We start from the raw sequence: 21772 nt of genomic DNA, 5'->3' as shown, positions 1-21772 counted from the left end.
CTGAAAGCCCCACTAAACTCAGGTGAGAGCGTTTGTGTGTGGACAGGATGGGGAGAGTTGGAGGCATCACTTCAGTAAGAGCCTGGCTACCTGCAGTAAAGACACAAAATCTTCTCCCACACCTGCCCAAACCTCCGGCTCCCCTGCCCCAAACACCTGGGATGCAGTGATATATTTATAATACAAAAATCTCTATTTTTCATGGAAAGCAGCAGTGAAAAAATGCAGCCCATGGGCACTGAGGGTCCCCTTCCTTACATGGCCACTGGCCTGTCAGAAGACAGGGGATCCACAGCGATCCCGAAGCACAGGCCACGTAGGGGCCTCAGCAGCTCTGAAGCACTGCACAGCCAGATCCCACAGCCACCCATTCTGTGAGATCACAGAGAGGGACTCAGGGGCAGACCAGAGTCGGAGGCCTGGTCAGTGGGTCTGTGAGCTGAGCAGATTGACTGGGCCCAACCTTACATCCAGAACCGTGTTAGGCTGAGATTTGAATGAAAGCGACACAAGGAACCAGAGAGTGAGCTCTCAGCGCAGCCCCAGCTCTGCCCGCTGAGCATGGCCACCAGCAAAGGCCACTGGACATGATCACATCACAGTGAGCAATGGCACAGTGAACTGGGCAATCAGGGCAACACGATGCTCTGTGCACTGAACACACTGCCTCACAAGACCCTGCCTTGCTTGCACCAATTTTACCCAAGGTGCTTTTCAACTGATTCAGTTAAACTCATGAAAGTTTGTGTGTAGACACAGCCCAAGGGAGTTTAAAGGGGAATCCCCAATGAGATTTCGGACTCCCCCTTCTGAGGGAGGGAGCCAATCACGCACTGGTCTCAACCATTTCAGGTTGTTCATTCCTCAATGAAAGTCAAAAATTTTCACAACCCCTTTTTATTTATTATAAAAGTCAGAGTAAAACACATATCAATAACTAAGATAAGCCTGGATAATCCATCACAACCACTAAATTTACTGTATGTGACCTCCCAAACTCGGAAGGTTTTGGCAGTCCCAAAGTTATTCTGGACATTTTCTTTTCTTTTCTTTTTTTTCTTTACAACTGTTATAATATTTTCAACACCTCCCCCCCCCCACAATAGCCTTCTGTGACCCCATTCCAGAGGGTCGTGGCCTGCCAGTGGATAAATGCTGGTTTAATTAGTACAGCAGGATGCCTGAGGGAATCACGTTTCTGTGAGGATCTCGAGATGTCAGTCAAACTCCCTTTGGTGCAATTGGAAATTACCCATCTACAGAGAATCTTGGTACTTTCTCATCCTCTTCATTGTTCGCAAATAGCTACATAAAAGCTTTAACACACCCCACTGGCCCAGACACTGACCTTTCTGTCTCTCCAGATCAGATCGCAGCGTCTCTAGGGGGAGAAAATGGCAAGAGGTGAGATTTCACCATCATGTTTACAGGCACATCACTACTGTTAACTTAGCACAGTCACACTAGGGTGAGAGAGGCGGACAGACAACAAATGGACACTCAGACAGATCTGTCCAGGGGCCTTTGCACTCAGTGTCCCTGCTGCCTGGGACTGAGTCATGGTAGCACACAATAGTGGGGACACGATGACGTATCCCCTCCAGTGGCCACTTAAAAGTCTCCCCACAGAAGACACCCCACTGTCTGCGTCCCAGTCACACCCCTCTCAAATCTGGCTGTTGTGAGGGGGTTGAGAGAAGGTCTCTTTGTCTTAGGCCAGGTGTACACACAAAGTTTCACTGGTTTAATTTAGAAGTGTGTACAATAGCAGGATACCTCTCCCCAGCATGGAGGTGCTGCCACGCCTCAGTTTCCCCTCTCAGACAGTAGTTCCCCAGGGGTCTAAAGTCTGCAGCTGCTGGAGGGGTAACTTGTGGTCAAGTAATTTTGGGTTCAGTTCTCTGCACAAAGCTCTATTGGGGCCCTTCCCCTTTGCAGGATCAACAAAAAGTCCAATGAGTAAAGTAGCTAAACAATCTGCTCCCCTCCCCTGCCCCCACTGGGTCACAGCCCTTCTCTGGGCTCAATAATCCTTCTAGACTTCAGACAGCTCATCCCTAGCCCCCTCCCATCTCTCCAACTTTGCAGTCACTCACCCAGGGCTCAGTCAGTCCTCCTACCCTCACCGTTGGGGTTTACGTCCATCTCCTCCAGGTGATGCTATGGGAGGCCCTGGGTTCCCCTTCTACTCTCGATTCCAGCCCAGCGACCCTAAATATGCAGGGACTGTTCACTCTGCTCAGTAACCTTGAGTCGCTTTTCCCTGGGCTGCTTTCTACACCGTCTGTTCCTGTCTGGGTTTCTCTGCAGCCTCTCCCAGGCTGCTGCTTCCCCGCTCTCCCAGGCCCTTTTCTGGCTAAGCCCCTTTTCTGGCTATGTTACCAACCCTCCTGCCAGGCTGCTGTGCAGAGACCCATCCCAGGTCCTTCCCTACCCTGGTCACCAGCCTATATTCCAGCCTGGTACCACGGCCTGCCAGGGGTATTAGCTGGAGGCTCCTCCATGCAGCCATGGGCATGGGCAGTGTGAAAGTAGAATGAATTATACTGAAATTATAATTCATTAAAGAAATGCTACTTGAAGGGTTTGTTGAAATATAGTTGTCAGGAAGAGAAACATTAACGAGTGTGAGACAATGGGTCCTCAAACTAATTAACTTAGAGCTCCTACTGAGCTAGGAGATTGGTAAATGTTAGTATGCAAATAAGATATGTATGTATATTTGTCAGTTTCTGCTTTCTTTTGTCTCTTATGTTAAATTGGCTTTGGCTTAGCTGTATAAATAAGTTATCTTGAGCCTCAGAGAGGGGCTCGCATCCGGGTGCATTAGCAAAGCGCTTTGCTAATAAACAGAGTGGTCTGACAAATTATGTGAGTCCTGAATCTGACTTTGACAATTTGGAGGTTCCACCGAGATGGCAACCGTCTTCACTGGGGCCGTGTGACTCCTGACTGTTCTTAGGACGGTCGTGGCAAGCCGGCACCTGGGCATTTGGCCCAAGCGGTCCTCCGCCAGAACGGAAGGGTGCATGACAACAGTGAAGTCTACGCCATCGAAGCTGTTGGTTCCCACTCTGTTCTGGTAGGGATCCCGGGATCTGACATCAGGAATCTGGTCAGGTAATTATTTCTGTGTTTTGTCTGGACTGAGGACTGTCTTGTCTCTGTGTCTATCCGTCCTCCCTGTGGTGTGTTTGAGTCTGGGCGCCGTCTCCGTCCGGGGATTGGCTGACCAAAGGGTTCCTGTCCCCACGGTCTGAGTGAGTGAAATCTGCACAATCGCAGCCGCACCGCGCCTTGGGTAAAACCCTTGGAGTGAAAGCAAGGGCGATTGAGGCAGTAGCCTGTGGGCTCCTTTTGTGTGTTGCACCGGGCATCGCTCTGACGAACCTGACTTTCCTTCTTGTGTGATTGGTGTGTAAAGTCCTCCTGTATGGGTAACCAGACACCTACGTCGGGACAGTTCCCTAAAGGAACGCCGGCTCGGTTTATGTATTTTAGGAAGAGTCCGGACTCCTGTAAATTTCTGGAAAAATGGTCTAGGCTAAGGGGGTCAGATAGAGTGGCTACTACCACCACTATGCTTCTGTCCCCAAAAGCCTTTACAGCTATTCTGAGGGAAAATGGGCCCTTTTCCCACAGAAATGGTCTATAGGGGACTGCTGCAGGCAGAGAGAGAATCTGATCAAAATGATTTGACTTTTGGGTAATGTAATCAAAATCACTAAAGGATGGAAGGGGTTTCTATTGGAACTTAACTTGGCTGCTCCTGGTTGTGTCTAGTTGTACAAGATGGAAGTGTAATCGGGGTACAGTTGTGTAAAAGAGTAATCACAGTGCAAGGGATGTTAGGCAAAAGAGAATTTTGTGTGTGTGTATAGTGCTAAAATCTGAAGCTGTGTCTCAGCTATTACCTGAGAATAAACTTAAAGCTTGTACAGCAGAGAAACTATTGCAAACATGGTCTGTTGCACAAGAGGGGAAACTGAGGTACACCACCTCATGAATTTCATAAATGACCAGTGAGTGGGGTAATTCACTAGCCTGACTATAGAACAGCCTGACTATAGAACAAAATAAGTACAGCCTGGAGGTAATTCTTCTGTTTTTCCTGCAATTAGCAAGGAAATTTGTAAAAGAAAGTGGTATTATTATTAAGCAATAATCTGTCCCCACCAGGGGGGTGAAAATTGTTTCTTTTGTTTTTAGACTCTACAAGCAAGCTGGCGCCAGCGGAAGAATAACTCAGAATACCATGGATCTATGTTTTGTGGTGTTTGTCTTGTTGCTAGCATTGTTGTGTTTTAATGAACAGAAAACCTCATGACGTGGGTGGGGGATGGCTTCAAAAGGCTGACCTTGGAGGGGATGGTCGGGGGGGGGGGGGGGAAGATGTGTATGGGAATGCAAAAGGCTAACTCAGGAGAATCCCAAAATTCAGTGGCCACTATTAGAATCTTGGGACAAAGACCGAGTAGACGTCTTAAAAGACAAACTCGGCCAACCTAAAACTAAATTGGCAAAAGGAGAGGTTGATTGTTTCATGCAGTGGTGGGAAGAGGCAAATCATAGGTGGACAGAATCAAAACTTGCCTCTCTCAAAGATTCTGGCTTCTATCCCACCAGATGCAACTCATTTTACTGTTGTTGATTTGTGCTCTGCTTTCTTTTCTGTCCCGGTTCACCCTGACTCCCAGTTCCTGTTTGCCTTTTCCTACAAGGGGCAACAGTACACATGGACCACACTGCCCCAGGGGTACACTGAAAGCCCATCATATTTTTCCCAGGCATTAGCCTGAGACCTTGCTGACCTTGTTTTCCTGTCCAGGTCCACACTAGTCCAATATGTAGATGATCTACTCCTCTGTTCCCCTTCATTGTCTGCCTCTGAAACTGACTCTTTAGTGCTCCTTACTGCCCTAGCAAATAAGGGTCACAAAGCTTTTCGCTCTAAACTACAACTCTGTCAAGCTTCTGTCACATACCTTGGCTTTCTCCTCTCCCAGGGTTCCCGTGCACTTTCTCCCACTCGCGTCCAAGCTATCCTTAGCTTTCCCCGACCCCGCTCCCCAAGCCAGGTCCAGAAGTTTTTCGGCATGGCTGGATTTTGCAGACAATGGATTCCCCAGTATGCCTCCCTTGCAAAACCTCTCCAGGAACTCACTCGATTCTCTGTGCCTGACCCCATGCTGTGGCCCCCTGAGGCCAATTCTGCCTTTGTTTCCCTCAAACAGGGTTTGGCTTCTGCCCTTGCCTTAGGGCTGCCTGACTATTCTAAGCCTTTTATCCTTTCCTGCCACGAACCATCTGGGTGTGCACTTGGAGTTCTCACTCAGATGCACGGAGAAAAGAACCGCCCAGTGGCTTATTTCTCTGCCCTGTTGCCCAAGGCTTACCCCCCTGCCTGCGTGCTGTGGCTGCTGCAGCGCGCCTAGTCGAAATGTCTGATTCCCTTGTTCTCCGCTCTCCTCTTAACCTCCTGGTCCCTCACTGACCTCACCCTGCTCCAAGACTCTGCCCAAGAAACCGAGAAAGAATCCTGGGTTGCCCAAGGTTGCTCTCTACATCCCGATTCTTTTTGGCGCTCGCCTACTGGCACCTTTGTAGCCCCCTTTTCACTCTACCCATCTCTGGCCACCCTGCTACATGGTGTTTCACATGTCGGAAAGGAGGGGATGGTCTCTGCTGTAACTAAGACAGGATGGTGGGCCCCCCCATTTTAGCTCTTTTGCAGCCCGCCACTGTGCAGCCTGTATCATTTGCCAAAGCCATAATATTGGTAAACCTGTAAAAGTGGCCCAGGGGTTCCGGGGCCTGCCTCAAGCACCGTTCTTGCACAAATGCCTAAGTGTCAACAATATGAATTTATATTGGTTATGGTATGTTTATTCTCCAGTTGGATTGAAGCCTTTCCTTGTCGCAAGGCTGACTCGCTGTCTGTTGCCAAATGTTTGTTAATTCATATTATGCCTGCCAAGGGAATTCCTGCTACTCTGTCCAGTGATTGGGGTACACATTTTACTGGACAACTTGTTCAACACCTGGACCGTATATTGCATATCAAACACCTGTTGCACTGTCCCTACCACCCACAGAGTGCAGGTGCAGTTGAAAGACGAAATGGTGTACTTAAGAATAAGCTTGCTAAAATTTGTGACTCTACAGGATTAAGCTGGCCAGTAGCCTTACCATTAGCCCTTATGGACATGAGATCCACTCCATCCCAAAGGCATAAATTAAGTCCCTTTGAAATTGTTATGGGATGTCCTATGCGAGCTATGACTACCATTACTCCCTTTCCAGATTTGAACTTGACTCACAGAGCGCTCCTTCAGTATTGCAAGGGACTAATGCAAGCTGTAAGTCACTTCCATTCACAGGTTCGAGCCGCCTGGCCCACGGAACCCACCTCCAACGCTTGCCACAACCTCGAGCCAGGTGATTGGGTCTACGTATGGCGCCATCATCGAAAGCACGCCTTGGAGCCCCGGTGGAAGGGTCCTCATCAGGTACTGCTTACTACACAGACGGCTGTTAAACTATCTGGCATCGCAGCGTGGATACATGCTTCACAGTGTAAGAAGGCACCATCCCCAGAGAACCAATCATCACCTCAGGACAACGCAGAGTCAATTTTGACTCCAGAAGAAGACGTAGAGGAACAGTCTGCAATACCTTACAATCTACGCTCTCGTAAGGGTTGCCAGAAGCAGACGCTGTTCCTTGGCTGCTAGTATCTTATGGTCTGGGGAGACCACGATGACAATTCTTTTATTCAGCAGCAGGTGTGGATAGCTCAGACCCTTAATATTTCTAATTGCTGGGTCTGCAGCCACATCCCAGCCCACTCTCAAACTGGTGTTCCTGTCCTGGCTATCCCACTCAAGTCCCCAGACCTCACTGGAGGGCCTCGTCCGTTTAACAAAATATGGAACAGCAATGACACTTGGGAAGCGGTGGGAATAAATGCATCTAAATGGATAAGTGTGGTGGAGGGAAAAGGTCATTGGTTTTGGGTGTGTAATGGGACAGGGCTGGATCTGGGGAAAAGCCGTTGCCTTCAGCATATTGTGGCCAATGGTGTATGGGATTATTCAAACAAAACTAAAAAGTGGCGGGCCGGGTATGGAGATATGAATTTTTTCTCAACCTGGGATCAACCAGAGAAATCAATCTCATGTTCCCCCTACAGTAACATTAGTGAAAACAATACAGTCTTTCAACGTCATGCAAATAACACCGCTCCTTGTAAGGAGAATTACCCTGTTCCCTTTGGGGGATACTACGCCTCCTTTGCAAACACCTATATGACAAATGGGTGCAACCGACCCTTCCCGGCCTTAATAGGCCATCACTGGGTGTGTGGGACCAGAGCTTATACCGCACTACCAGCTCATTGGTCAGGAATCTGTTATCCCGCCCGACTCTTCCCACAATTCCGAGTGCTAGGAACCTTCCCTCGAGAACGCCTCCGCAATTTCAGGCGAAAAAGAAGGGACTTAACAGATGTCCAATGGTATGTAAATAACATAAGCCCTTTAACCTGGGAAGAGGCCATTGGCGGTTCCTTCATACCATTAGGGGGAGTAATACACCATGCAAAAAGGCTCCTGAGGTTACAAGCAGTAGTTGAAATAACGGCAAATGAAACCGGAGAAAGTTTAAGAGCCCTGGCCAAAGAAACAGGGGCAATCCGACAGATGGCCCTCCAAAACCGTCAGGCATTGGACATAGTGCTGGCGGCAAAAGGAGGGACTTGTGCTCTCATTGGGAAAGACTGCTGTGTGTATATCCCAGACAACACCAATGAGGTAACAGATCGTGCTAGCCACTTAGAACAAATCGCATATCTTCCCCACGAAGAGCCAAGTTCTTTATGGAAGTGGCTAAGTAACCTTCTCAATTTCTCTGGCATAGGAAACTGGTTGTTTCAGGGAGCCCTAACTCTCCTGTTTGGAATCCTAATAATTTTTGTATGTTTTCAGTTACTTTCCTGTTGTATCCAAAATTGTGTCAGGCATGCTACACAGATAGCTGCCCCAAACCAGACTGCTAATTTGATTATTTTAAATATCACTGATGAACAAAGAGATAAAGAACAATTGATATGTAGAACCCAGTCATTGTTGGTCATTGCGTAGCTTGACCAAAAGGAAGGATTGTGAAAGTATTGAAATTATAATTCAATAAAGAAATGCTACTTGAAGGGTTTATTGAAATATAGGTGTCAGGAAGAGAAACATTAACGAGTGTGAGACAATGGGTCCTCAAACTAATTAACTTAGAGCTCCTACTGAGCTAGGAGATTGGTAAACGTTAGTATGCAAATAAGATATGTATGTATATTTGTCAGTTTCTGCTTTCTTTTGTCTCTTATGTTAAATTGGCTTTGGCTTAGCTGTATAAATAAGTTATCTTGGGCCTCAGAGAGGGGCTCACATCTGGGTGCATTAGCAAGGCGGTTTGCTAATAAACAGAGTGGTCTCACAAATTATGTGAGTCCTGAATCTGACTTTGACAGTTTCAAAGTTACAAAAAACAGGAATAAACCTCCCTCCAGCAAAGAAAAAATTCACAAGCAAAACAAAAGATAATCTAACACGCCTTCCCTGGCTTTTACTTACAACTTTTGTAATATGAGAGACTTTTAGGATGGTTTATAGGAGAAGGAGTTTTCTGACTTGATGCTTCTCTGCTTCCCAAGAGAACACAAACAAACAAAGCTTCCCCCCCCCCCCGCCCCCAAGATTTGAAAGTATCTTCTTCTTCTTTCCCCATTGGTCCTTTTGGTCAGGTGCCAAACAGGTTATTTGAGCTTCTTAACCCCTTACAGGTAAGGAGAAATTCTAGCCTACCCTTAGTTGTATGGTTATGACACCCTGTCACCTAATGTGGACTCAACCCACATAATGGATCTGTTAAAGCCAGGAACTAAACCAGTTCACACCTAGTGGTGACAGTTCTAAAAGGTACAATACGCAGTTCCAGGGCTGGCCTGACCATGAGGCGAACTGAGGCGGCCGCCTCAGGTGCCAGACTGTGGGGGGGTGCCACGAGGACCCAGAGTGTAGAAAATTGTGTCTGCTGCTGGTGCATCTGTATTCTCTGCTCGAGATGCCCAGAGATGGGGGAGTGCTGTGCTGGAGGAAGGAGGGCACAAGAGACATAACAGGCAGGCAGGAGAAAAGGGGAGACGGAATAACAGAAAGCAGCAGGAGCTGCAGGGAGAAAGAGAAGGAGGAGCCTCTTATGTACCTCTCTAGCACCCCCAGGAGCCTGGACTGATTAACACCAGCTTCTCAGGGAGCTTCCTGTTTCCTGCCGCTTCCCTGAACCCACCTGGGGAGAACAGGCAGTCAACTGAAGCAGTAGGAGCCAGTTAGGCCCTTAAGACGCTGATATCTTCCCTCACTCAGGCCCTGCTACGAGCCTGCTTATTTGTCCCCTTCAACTGAGTGTTGAGAGCCAGTATAGCTGGCACAGAACAGCAATCATGAGTGAAAGAAGAAAACACCCCTCTGGGGCAGCATTCAGAAAAAGAAAGAAAGTGAAGGAAGCTTTTCTATCTAAGCAGGAAGGAGCTCTCCTGAGATACAGAGACACAAATGTTCACGGTGAGCCTTCCGGCCCCAGTGAGGATGTGAATGGTGAGGAGATGCCTGATCTTCCAGTTAGTCGGAGTGCAGGTGATTTGGCAGCTACTGCAGCATCCATATCTCCATCTCAAATGGATGTAACCATGCACGTTCCTGAAGAAAAGTGTAGATCAGAGAAGAGTGTGGTAGAGGCGCAAGAAACAGCTCCTCCTGAGTTTAGTTCCTGAAGTCTAGATGACCCAGGACTGTGGACCCACTTGAGCAGTAGCCCGAGGGACTTCCTTGTATTGCATTGGCCTCAACAAGTGAAAAACTTCATTTTCCCCAAAGACAATGAAAATAGAAGTTTCCATCCAACACATTACTGGCGTGAAATCCCCACTGGTGACAAAGTGGAGAGACCATGGCTTATGTAGTCAAAAACCCAGAATGCTGCATACCGGTTTTGTTGCAAACTCTTCCAGTCTAATGTTCCAGCCACATTGGGCTCTACAGGAACAAAGGACTGGAAAAATCTGGCTAGAAATCTGGCATGCCATGAGAAGGCAGGAAATCACCAGAGAGCATTCCATAGGTGGAAAGATCTTGAGATAAGACTAAGGTTAAAGGCCGCCATAGATGATCAGCATCAAGAGAAGATTTCATCAGAGTCTCTTTACTGGCAAAATGTTCTGAAAAGGCTCATTGCCATTTTGAGAATGATTTCTACCCAAAACCTAGCACTGCGTGGCACTTCAGATCAGCTGTATGTGCCAAACAATGGAAACTTCCTTAAAATTATGGAGCTGATGGCTGAGTTTGATGCTGTACTCCAGGCGCATCTAAGAAGAGTCACCACCAAAGAAACGTACAAACACCACTACCGTGGAAAAACAATTCAACATGAGATCATACAGTTACCGGCAACAAAAGTCAAACAGAAGATTGTGGCAGGTCTGAAGTCAGCAAGATATTACTCTGTTATTCTGGACTGCACACCTGACATCAGCCATACAGAACAAATGACTTTAACGGTGCGTTTTGTAACAACAACAGAACCTAGTGAAAATGTCCCTGCAATGGCGACTGTCAGAGAGCATTTTCTAGAATTTATTGACATTGATGATACTACAGGAGCTGGTATGACAGATGTGCTTCTTAAAAAGCTGAAAGATACGGGAAATGCGATAGCTGACATGAGGGGTCACGGCTACGATCATGGTGCCAACATGAGAGGAAAGAACAGAGGAGTGCAGACACGGATCCGAGAGTTAAACCCTCGAGCTTTTTTTGTCCCGTGCAGTTCTCATTCATTGAACTTGGTGGTCAGTGATGCAGCATCAGCTTCTTGTGAGGCTGCTGAATTGTTTAATGTAATTCAAAGCATCTATGTATTTTTCTCGGCATCAACTCATCCATGGCAAATTTTGAAGCAACATCTGGGAACATCCTCTCTGACACTGAAACCAGTGAGTGCCACATGATGGGAAAGTCGAGTGGAGGCGATAAAGCCTATCAAACACCAAATTGGGAAGATAGATGATGCCATAGTTACCATTATGGAGGATAATGCTGTGACAGGAACTGTTGGTGGGAGAACAGTGGCAGAGGGAAATGGAATCACCAGAAACATACATGACTTCAAATTCCTGTATGGCTTAGTGTTGTGGCATGACATACTGTTTGAAATAAATGTTGTAAGCAAGAGACTCCAAGGTGTTGACCTTGACATATCTGGAGCAATGGAACAACTGGACAAAGCAAAGTCAGACCTACAGTCTTACCAGTCAGATAAGGGATTTCAAAACATTCTGAAGAGTGCACAGAATTTGGCAGAGGAACTTCACACTGAAGCTATTTTCCCACCCATTCAAGAATACAAGAATCACCGAAGAAGAAGACATTTTGATTACGAGGCACGGGATAATCCCATAAGAGACCCCAAACAACAATTCAAAGTTGAATTCTTTAACCAGGTGCTGGATTGTGCAATACAGTCAGTTGAAGAACATTTGAAGCAGCTCAAGGAACACAGCGGTATATTTGGGATGTTCTATGATATTCCAAAACTCCTCACTATACCTGAAGAAGACCTACACCAGCAATGCAGGGCACTAGAGACAGTGTTGACACACAATGACATGTGTGATATTGATGCGAGTGATTTAGGTGATGAACTGAAAGCCCTTTCAAGATACATTTCAGCAGGATCAATTTCAAAGGCTGTTCTGGAATATACGTGCACAAATAAGATGACCACCCTCTTTCCAAATGCTTTTGTTGCTCTGTGCATACTTCTAACACTTCCTGTAACAGTTGCCAGTGGAGAACGCAGCTTCTCCAAGCTGAAGTTAATAAAAACACATCCACGCTCCACAATGACACAGGAGAGGCTGGTCGGCCTTGCAACCATCTCAATAGAGCATGAGCTGGCCCAGACTGTGGACCTTCAGGAAGCAGTTCAAATCTTTGCAACCAAGAAGGCACAGAAAACACCACTTTGATTATTCAAACAGATAAAAATGTCAGTGTTTACTATGGAGACAAGAAAAGTTACATTTGCTGTTCAGGCGTTTGAAAGTTAAGTGTTACTTAAAATTTGTGAACAAGGCATTTTAAGTTGTTAGTTCTCCTTTATTGGGGCAGGTAGCAGAGCAGTACCATGAGAGGAGCAGAACAGGAAGAAGGCAGAATTGAGACCTTTCGAAGTTTTGGCCCCAGCGAGGGGGCATGGGGGCGTCATTTGAGCTCCCCGCCTCTGGTGCCAAAATGTTGTGGGCCAGCCCTGCGCAGTTCCAACTTTCACAAGTAAACAGCACAGCTCCTCTCTGCTCTCTGAATTACCTGCTTCCGTCCCCACTGGGAAATCATTTTAACAGACATTTCCCCTTCCCAATTCTTCCGACACTTGCAAATTTCTACATAAAGTTCACAGCTCTTCAGGCGAGAAAACCCTCTGGGTGGGACTTTCACAGCAGCCTTGCAGGTTTGCACACTCAGTGCCCATTAATTTAAACAAAAATTGAGTATTCAGACCCATTAGGCAGCTCTGAAAACCCCAGCTCCCTATAAACTCACAGATCACTAAAGGCCAATTTCTGCCCTTTGTGACCAGAGAAAAAACTACAGTTGAGCACTTACACTACAATAGAGAATTCATTGCCCTATTCCTGTAGCAGGTTCTCAGGCTGAGCATATCTTAGTGTAGCTAAGGTAATTGCTAACTTTTCCATTTGCACAGCCACTGCTTCACCCATCCACAGCTGCTACTTGCAAGCACAGACTAGGGGGCAGAATTGGGCCCCCTCTCTTCTCCTACTTCGCTTTCTGTTTTTCCTGCAAGCAGCCAAGTTCCATATGTCGGAGCTCCAAGCCCAGCTCACTGAGCCCCACATGAGTGTTTCAAACTGAGCCATGCTGATCCCCATGGAATAGTTCAGAATCACATTCGACTGGGATCCCTGAGTGAGATCTGACGGGGTGAAACCACTTGACACTTCTCGGTTCACATGTGAAGTCATAATTTATTCAGCTCCCCCTCCACCCTCAGCCTGGCTCCCATTGCCTGAAACTCCTCCAAACATTGAATCATAGCCTCTTAATCCCTGTACCTCTACTTTTCATTTTGTTTTTAAATCTCTCTCTCTCACACACACACCAAGTTCCCTCCTCTCATTACCTCACCTTTCGCTCTGTGTTGCCTCCAGAAGCAGTAACTGGCCAAGCCAATGAGAACAGCCAGGATCACACCCAGAGCCACCATCCAGGGATTTACCCTTGGGAAAAACAGCTCTGCAAGAGAAAGTGCCATTGACTTGGGACAAACACACACAGAATGAAGGCAGGACACTGTGACAGTGGTGACTCTGTGACTAGTTAAAAGACTCTCACAGGGAAATACACAGTAAGATGTGGCTCCTTTGTGCTTTATTATTAAACCAATGAAAGTCCCAGCCTGGTTACTGAACATGTTTAATTAATGGAGGGGTTGGGTGAACTCTGCTATGCTACACCTACCTCCCACTGGCATAAGTTCAAGCATTCCCTAGGCCGGGGTAGTCAGTAGGTGGACTGCAGGCCAAATATAGACTCCCAAATGTTTTGAGTGGACCCTGGAATCTTTTAATTTACTTATTATTATCATTGTTTTTTTCATTATTATTATTATTTTCTCTGGTGTCTGGACCTTGACTATACTTTGACCAAGAAATTTGGACCTTGACAAAAAATAATGGACGACCCCTGCCCTAGGCTGTTCTAAGTGATCCCAAGGCTGCATCCAGTGCAGACTGGCCCTCAGAATCAGAGGGTTGTGACCAGCTGCCTGACACCCCTGACTCCCCTGTGTTCACTGGGGCTCAGTTACACAAGACAGTCTAGCCCAACATATATTAATGCAGAATTTTAATAAAAACAAAACTTGAGCCTGGAAATTCAGAGTCAAAATTCCTCCAAAGTCCTCTTCCCTGGGCCTTGGAGCAATGGCTGACTAGATGATCCTTGTTAAGTGACTGGTGTATTGAAAACTGTGTAAAAATTATGAGCTGACACTTTAAATACAGAAGAGTTTCTTGGTGCTGCTTGCAGGCTAGGGGACTCTGTAGGGAGCGGGTGTCTGGGTCCTCTGAAGTCATTCTGCAAAGAGCCAGCCTAGAGCAAGGCAGGCTGAGTTCTGGTTCTCTGCCTTAGGGAGCAGCCTGCTTTTTCTCTCTCTCTGTATTTGGCTGTGGCATGTTAGAGCTCTGGATTCTTAGAAATAAAGCAGTTACATTGCAGCCTTACAGGAAGAGTATTTATGTTTTGTTTTCAACTCTCGGTGTGTATGCCGTGAACATAACAGTCAGGTAATACTGGGCATATCATAGACTAACCAGCACTTTGAGACCTCAGATTAACAGTGCTTTACAAAGGCAACATTTTTATTATTATGGAGATGAAATTTTCATTTGGTATTAACCAAGTTATTTGGCAGATAATAATACATAAAATCAGGACCTTTTCCCTAAAAGATAAGATACTCTTAGGTGAGATTAGGTAAGATTTTGTTTCTGCATATTTTGGGCCTGAACTTTTACTGCTGGTATTTTCAGATGTAATCTAAATAGCAATGCTCAGACCATACCCAGGGCTCTCTTCTGCTGTTTGGGGAAAATGACTTTTTTAGCCAGATTTTCATAAACACTCAGCACCTCGCACTGAGAACAGAGGAGAATTCCCTCCCCCACCCCTACTGACTGTGACGTTCAAGCACGCACAGAGACGTTAGATACAAACATAAATACCCCTGCTGGGAGGTTGCAGCGTAACACGACTTTATTTCTTAGAATCCGGAATCTTAACACACAAGAACCCCCGCAACAGAGAGAGGGGCTGCTCCCTAAGGCAGCAGGCACAACTCACCTCACCCTGCTTTAACTTGGCTCGTCTATAGGAACAGTTAGTGTGCGGCAGGCTGGGGTGTAAATCTCCCTTGCACTAGCTTGCTGCGCAGTAACAGGCTGTGTGGACCCTGCTGCACTGCACTAAAAGTTCCCTGGTGCACTTTGAACTGTTCCCATTTCAAAGCAGCGTAGATCAAAGCGCACTATGGAATTGTTAGTGCACGTAGCAGGGTCCACACAGACAGTGCGCGCCAGGCTAGCATGAGGGAGATTTACACCCCAGCTTGCCACAAACTAACTGTTCCTGTAGACAAACCCTGATTCTGCTCACTTTGCTGCAGAGCCCTCTAGCCTGCAAACAGGACCTGGAAAACCTGCTCCCCAACCCCTGCTCTTAAATTGATAGTGATAGCTTGCAGTTCCAACACAGCCCTCACTACAGCAAAAGAAAAAAGGAGAATTCCCTCCTCCCCCCGCCCCCACCCCCAATTGAGAAGAACGATGTTTGCTGGGTGCTGAGCTCTTATGAAAATCCGGCCAATGGTATCCCAGCTTGTAAGGCGCTAAACACCTTCAGCTCCTACTGGAGTCAAAGAGACTTGAGAGGTTGCTCAGGACTTTCCAAGTTGTGCTCAGCACGTTGAAGATCCAGGACAATAAATAGGAGACACAATGATAAATACTCTCTGCCCATGTCTGCAGTGTCTCAGTCTATCTATGGAGAGGGGTAACTAGTGGATGGAGAGGGGTAACTAATGGTGTTCCCCAAGGGTCAGTCCTAGGGCCAATCCTATTCAATTTATACATAAATGATCTGGAGAAAGGGGTAAACAGTGAGGTGGCAAAGTTTGCAGAGGATACTAAACTGCTCTAGATCGTTAAGACCAAAGCAGACTGTGAAGAACTTCAAAAAGATCTCACAAAACTAAGTGATTGGGCAACAAAATGGCACATGAAATTTCATGTGGATAAATGTAAAGTAATGAACGTTGGAAAAAATAATCCCAACTATACACACAATATGATGGGGGCTAATTTAGCTACAACTAATCAGGAAAAAGATCTTGGAGTCATCGTCGAGAGTTCTCTGAAGACATCCATGCAGTGTGCAGTGGTAGTCAAAAAAGCAAACAGAATGTTAGGAATCATTAAAAAAGGGATAGAGAATAAGACGGAGAATATCTTATTGCCCTTCTATAAATCCATGGTACGCCCACATCTTGAATACTGAGTACAGATGTGGTCTCCTCATCTCAAAAAAGATATATTGGCATTAGAAAAGGTTCAGAGAAGGGCAACTAAAATGATAGGGATTTGGAATGGGTCCCATATGAGGAGAGATTAAAGAGGCTAGGACTTTTTAGCTTGGAAAAGAGGAGACTAAGGGGGGATATGATAGAGGTATATAAAATCATGAGTGGTGTGGAGAAAGTTATTTACTTGTTCCCATAATATAAGAACTAGGGGCCACCAAATGAAATTAATGGGCCACAGGTTTAAAACAAATAAAAGGAAGTTCTTCTTCACACAGCACACAGTCAACCTGTGGAACTCCTTGCCTCAGGAGGTTGTGAAGGCTAGGACTATAACAGGGTTTAAAAGAGAACTGGATAAATTCATGGAGGTTAAGTCCATTAATGGCTATTAGCCAGGATGGGTAAGGAATGGTGTCCCTATCCTCTGTTTGTCAGAGGGTGGAGATGGATGGTGGGAGAGAGATCACTTGATTATTACCTGTTAGGTTCACTCCCTCTGGGGCACCTGGCATTGGCCACTGTTGGTAGACAGGATACTGGGCTGGATGGACCTTTGATCTGACTCAGTATGGCCATTCTTATGTTCTTATCCATGCACAGCACGGACAGGCACTGACCTGCTATGGAAATCGCTGACTCTCTCTCCTGGTTGAGTCGGGTGTTCCTGACACGGCAGGACACTTTCTGGTTGGACTCTTCTGTTATAACAATGGCAATCTCTGTTTGAAACAAGTCATCGGCCTCTTGGGATATTTTTTCAGAAGCCGATGGTAAGAGCTGCCCCTGGAGATCTCTCCACTGAGCCTCGGGCTGTGGGTACCATCCAGCTGATCGACACACCACCCGGATCCCTCCATCCTGATGTCCCTCCACTGAGATGGCAGGAGCAGAGCCCAAACCTACAGAATAAATAAATGAACTTGTGATAATCCTGCAGAGCCCAGTAATGAGCGAAAAGCTTCATTACACTGTTATCAAAAGCCATTTCCTATTAAACTAATAATCAAATGTCAGTCCATGAGTGTGGCTGGTCAGTTAATCTGGTCAGATTCCTATTTGATATACAGCAAGTAAAGTTAATGTTAATGTCAGGGCTGTTCTATGCACAAACTTGCTCCAGTTTAGTTAAAGTGGTTTGGTTAAACCAGTGAACATCCCTGTGTGGACATTCTTAAATCAAGATGGAATCGACTCAAGCTTAATTAATATAAGCCATTTCCAAACCATTTAAAAGTGTCCATATAGGTTTTTGCACTACTTCATTGTAACCAGTGCATGTGTATGTACAGACAAACCTTCAATTAATTCACTACCAACAAACTTTGTTACTGGGGAGTTCAGGTTGTCTTGGCTGTGCCTTGTACCCTTCAGAGCGCAGAAGTTGGCAGCAGAAAACTGGACTCCTCTGAGAGACAGGAAACACACCCACACTCGCACCCACAATATGCAGACATTAGATAACAAAGAAATGCAGGGTTAAGGTAATGCCTTCTGCACCAGACCACACTTTTACTGATGAGCTAAACTGAAATAAAATGATCTTAATCTGAAATAAGAGGCTTCAATTTACCCAAATGTGTGAATTCAAACTGATTTAGTTATTTCGATTGCAGCGGGTGTGCAGAGAAGCCTTACGCTGTTTGGAAGTTTCACACAGAAGATCCTCCACGGAGAGGTGGAGAAGGGATGTATGTCTGGAGCCCTCCCCGCTCAGGAGTCTTTTTCTTTTAAACTTTATTTTTATTGTTTTTATATAAAATGTAAACACACAATGAACAAAACTTATATGCACAAATAATGCAAAAACCATGCACAAGATCAGTGGTTCTCAAACTATTGTACTTGTGACCCCTTTCACATAGCAAGCCTCTGAGTGCGACCCCCCTTATAAATTAAAAACATTTGTTTATATATTTAACACCATTATAAATGCTGGAGGCAAAGTGGGGTTTGGGGTGGAGGCTGACAGCTCGTGACCACCCCATGCAATAACCTCGCAACCCCCTGAGGGGTCCCAACCCCCAGTTTGAGAACCCCTGCACTAGATGGAAATAGCATATAAATAACAAAATACTATATTCATTATTTGCAAAACCTGGGGAAAAACAAAGCAAAACAAACAAAAAACTTGAACCCATAGAGGTCGCGCAGCCATCAATTATGAAAGTGACTTGTAGCGAGGGGGCGTGGCCTCCCTCCAGGCCTGACAGGGAGGAACCACCACCCACGCCCTGGTGGGCGGAGCCTGGCAAGACACGCCCACCCTGCCGGAAGCAGAGGGGCCGGACAGGAAGTTTAAAAGGTGGGCGCTGCAGCTCAGTTGGGCTGGAGATGGTGAAGGAGACAGATGTCTCCCACCCACTGCTGGGTCTTGCACCCAAGAGGGACCTCTGCAGCACTGAGGACTCGAAGGAACTGCCAGAGAAATCAACCAACAAGGACACGGAAGAGCTGCTGGGACTGCCACTAGCTGCATACCCCGGGGAGAGGGAGGACACCCCACAAGATAAAGGTGCACGACAAGGGGGTCGTAGGAAGTAGCCCAAGGACACCAGACAACAGTGTGGTGGTGGTACGAGAGGGCTGATCAGCGTGTTGTGGTGGGATCCCCACTGATCCAGTAGTGGAGCCCTCTGCCACTGCTAGGGCCTGGGCTGGGATGCAGTGGAGTAGGGTCCCAGGTCCCTCTACCCCCTGCGGCTGCCCCGCCCCTGGGGTGGCCACCTACCCACCTTAGGCCAAGAGGCCTGTGTTTGTCTGCCATCTGCCTGAGCCATGTCGTCAGGTGAAAGACTGTTCGGTGCTCCTCCCTGCCTGAGTGCCCGAGCTCCCTAGAGTGTCTGGTGCTCTGCCCTGCCCAGAGAGCCTGAGCCCCAAAACTGTATATTGCTCTGTCCTGCCCAGAGGGCCTGAGCTCCAGCAACGGCTAATTCCCCACTAAGGATTGTCTTTACAGAAATGTGGTAGCAAGGGGGTGTGGCCTCACTCCAAGGCTGATGGGGAGGGATGGCCACAGATGCTTACATGACTAAACAGATAAATAAGTGAAAATGTAAGAGTATCAGGCACTAATATATACTAAACTGCATCTTCAGAAACACTGGCCTGTATGGAAAGCTGAAAACAGGGACTTTCTTTCCAGACCAGATGATTCCAGTGGGGGATGTTGAAATTCCCATAGTGTTCCTGGGAGTCCCAGCCTACCCCTTACTGCCACGACTCATGAAATCTTACATGGGAAACCTGGACAGCAGCAAGCAGTGCTTCATCAGGAGGGTTAGCTGGGGAGGTGAGCATGCATCTGCTCTGACTGAAGCATGATTAGGGACTTCATCTCTGTTTGCTCCTCCATCACTTTAATCATTTGCTTCTGTCTCTTTAGAATGTGCTCCTCACTCTTTCTGTCCTTCCTTTCCTTTCTCTCCTCTTCCTGCATTCCATGGCCTGCACTGTGCAGGAGGTCAGACTAGATGATCATAATGGTCCCTTCTGACATTAAAGTCTATGATTCTTTTCTCTCTGAGGATCGGAGAACCTCTTGGTACATGTCCTCTATGCTATGCCTTGGTCGCTTGCTTAGCTGGCAAAGGTGCTCGGCCAGTGTGTAGAGAGTTTCCCTGAAGACAACATTTGCATTAGCACAAGAAACAATACACAGAAGCATCATTGTTAGTTCACACACAGCATACAATCCTTAGGGAAAAATTCACCTCTTATAACATACCAATCACTTTCTCTTTGAACCCTGGCAAGCACACATCTCCACAAACACCCTAAGCATGGTAAGTGAGGCCTGGATGGGTGGTGGGCATTCAAGAGGAGGCAAGGGGTAGGTTATGTTTTCAGGGGGTCCCTGAGGGTGACCATGGACAATAATGCAAATTCTGCCCCCATTTTCCACAGGCGGGGGTCATTGAAGTTGATATCTCACTCCTGAGGGTGAGCAAGGGTGCATCTACTGCACCCATGCAGGTTCAGACCCGGTCCCTATGCTACTCGCCTGTGTGCTGCTTTGGTCCCAGCACAAGTGATTGCCGAGTTGCACGGGAAAGTGTTCTACAATGGCAGAAGGAACAAAGCAGCTCTGACAAGAAACCTTTGGCAGAGGATTGGTGTGTACCTCCTGTAAAGTTTGCTAGAGATCTCTCTGGAGGATTCCTCTGAAATATCGGTGTGCATTAACACACTGTTCAGCCACACTTCTTAGCTTCACAGGGAAATGTGGAGCACATTGAAACACAGCTAGTCTTGCAGATTTGTATCCCTTCACCCACTTCTACAATACACAGACCAAAGGACAGCTGAACCTCATATAACCGAGCAGCATCAACTCAAAAAGATCACTTACTGGGCCTCTCCTCTTCTGCATCCTGCACACCCGAGATGGACTGCTGGGACTGGCTAGACCCCTCCGGAGTGGAAAAGAGGTCCTGACTTGCCGCACCACCATCGACCCTGCCGTGTGCGCCAAATCATCCTCCAACTTAACCTCCTCATCCACGACTTTGTCATCAGGGTTGAGTCTGCTGTCCACTGTCTCCATCCCCACTGAAGTATCCACAGGGCTCTTGGTGGTGGAGGTGGGGTCGCTGCCGAGGACGGCATCCAGCTCCTAATAGAAGTGGCAGGTCTTCGGTGCAGCACCAGAGAGACGGTTTGCCTCCCTTGCCTTCTGGCATGTCTGCCTCATCTCCTTTATCTTCGCCCAGCCCTGCACCATGTTCCGTTCATAGTCACCAAGAGGGCTGGTCTCATTCTGGTGTCCTTGAGCTGCAATGCTGGGGCGAGCTCCGCACACAGTTCCAGGAAGGTGGCTTTCCGCACCTGAAAGTTCTGCAGCCACTGCTCGTCATCCCAGTCCTGCATAACCATGCAATCCCACCGCTGAGTGCTTGTTTCCCGAACCCAGAAGCGACGGTCCACCGTGTGCAGCTGCTCCGTGAATGCCAACAGAAATCTGGTGTTGTTTCTATAAATGTCACATAGAAGGTCAGGCAGCGCTGATTCCTGATCAGATTGGGAGCTCATGAGATACTGCATGACCATCCGCGATGTGTTCATAAGAGCGACCACAGCGGAAGAGAGCAGTGTGGGGCCATCCTTTCAGGTAGAGATGGCGGATGCACAGTAAACAGGGGCAGTTAAAAATGCAGCGAAATGCAGTCCGAAGCTCATGGAATGCTGGGATGGAAAAATGCATCATGGGATGCTGAACCCACACCCATGATGCACTGTGATCCCCTCCACCGTCCCACAACACTGAGCTGCAGACCGTGGCGAAGAGCGCAGTGGGAGAGCTATCCACAATGACAGATTTCAGAGTGGCAGCCATGTTAGTCTGTATCAGCAAAAACAACGAGGAGTCCTTGTGGCACCTTAGCCCTGGTCTACACTACGAGTTTATCTCGAATTTAGCAGCGTTAGATCGATTTAACCCTGCACCCGTCCACACAACGAAGTCATTTTTATCGACTCAATGGGCTCTTAAAATCAATTTCTGTACTCCTCCCCGATGAGAGGATTAGCGCTGAAAGTGACATCGCCGAGTCAAATTTGGGGT

General features: G+C 47.1%; 1 protein-coding gene across 2 annotated transcripts in view; it reads right to left on the bottom strand.

Moving 5' to 3' along the window:
• LOC141998457 (butyrophilin subfamily 1 member A1-like) overlaps positions 1-21772 on the bottom strand; it is a 46676-nt gene that overhangs the window by 10088 nt on the left and 14816 nt on the right. For both annotated transcript variants that reach the window (XM_074971307.1, XM_074971308.1), the window contains 3 exons: positions 16830-17111; positions 13260-13367; positions 1349-1381 (listed from right to left, as the gene is read on the bottom strand). In XM_074971307.1, the coding sequence (XP_074827408.1) occupies positions 1349-1381; positions 13260-13367; positions 16830-17111 (423 nt within the window). The remainder of the gene's footprint in view (positions 1-1348; positions 1382-13259; positions 13368-16829; positions 17112-21772) is intronic.

Source organism: Natator depressus, chromosome 14, assembly GCF_965152275.1.
Source record: "Natator depressus isolate rNatDep1 chromosome 14, rNatDep2.hap1, whole genome shotgun sequence".
In the NCBI taxonomy this organism is placed as follows: Eukaryota; Metazoa; Chordata; order Testudines; family Cheloniidae; genus Natator; species Natator depressus.
Note: the sequence above shows the minus strand (reverse complement) of the source record. Positions and strands in the feature narration are given on the sequence as shown.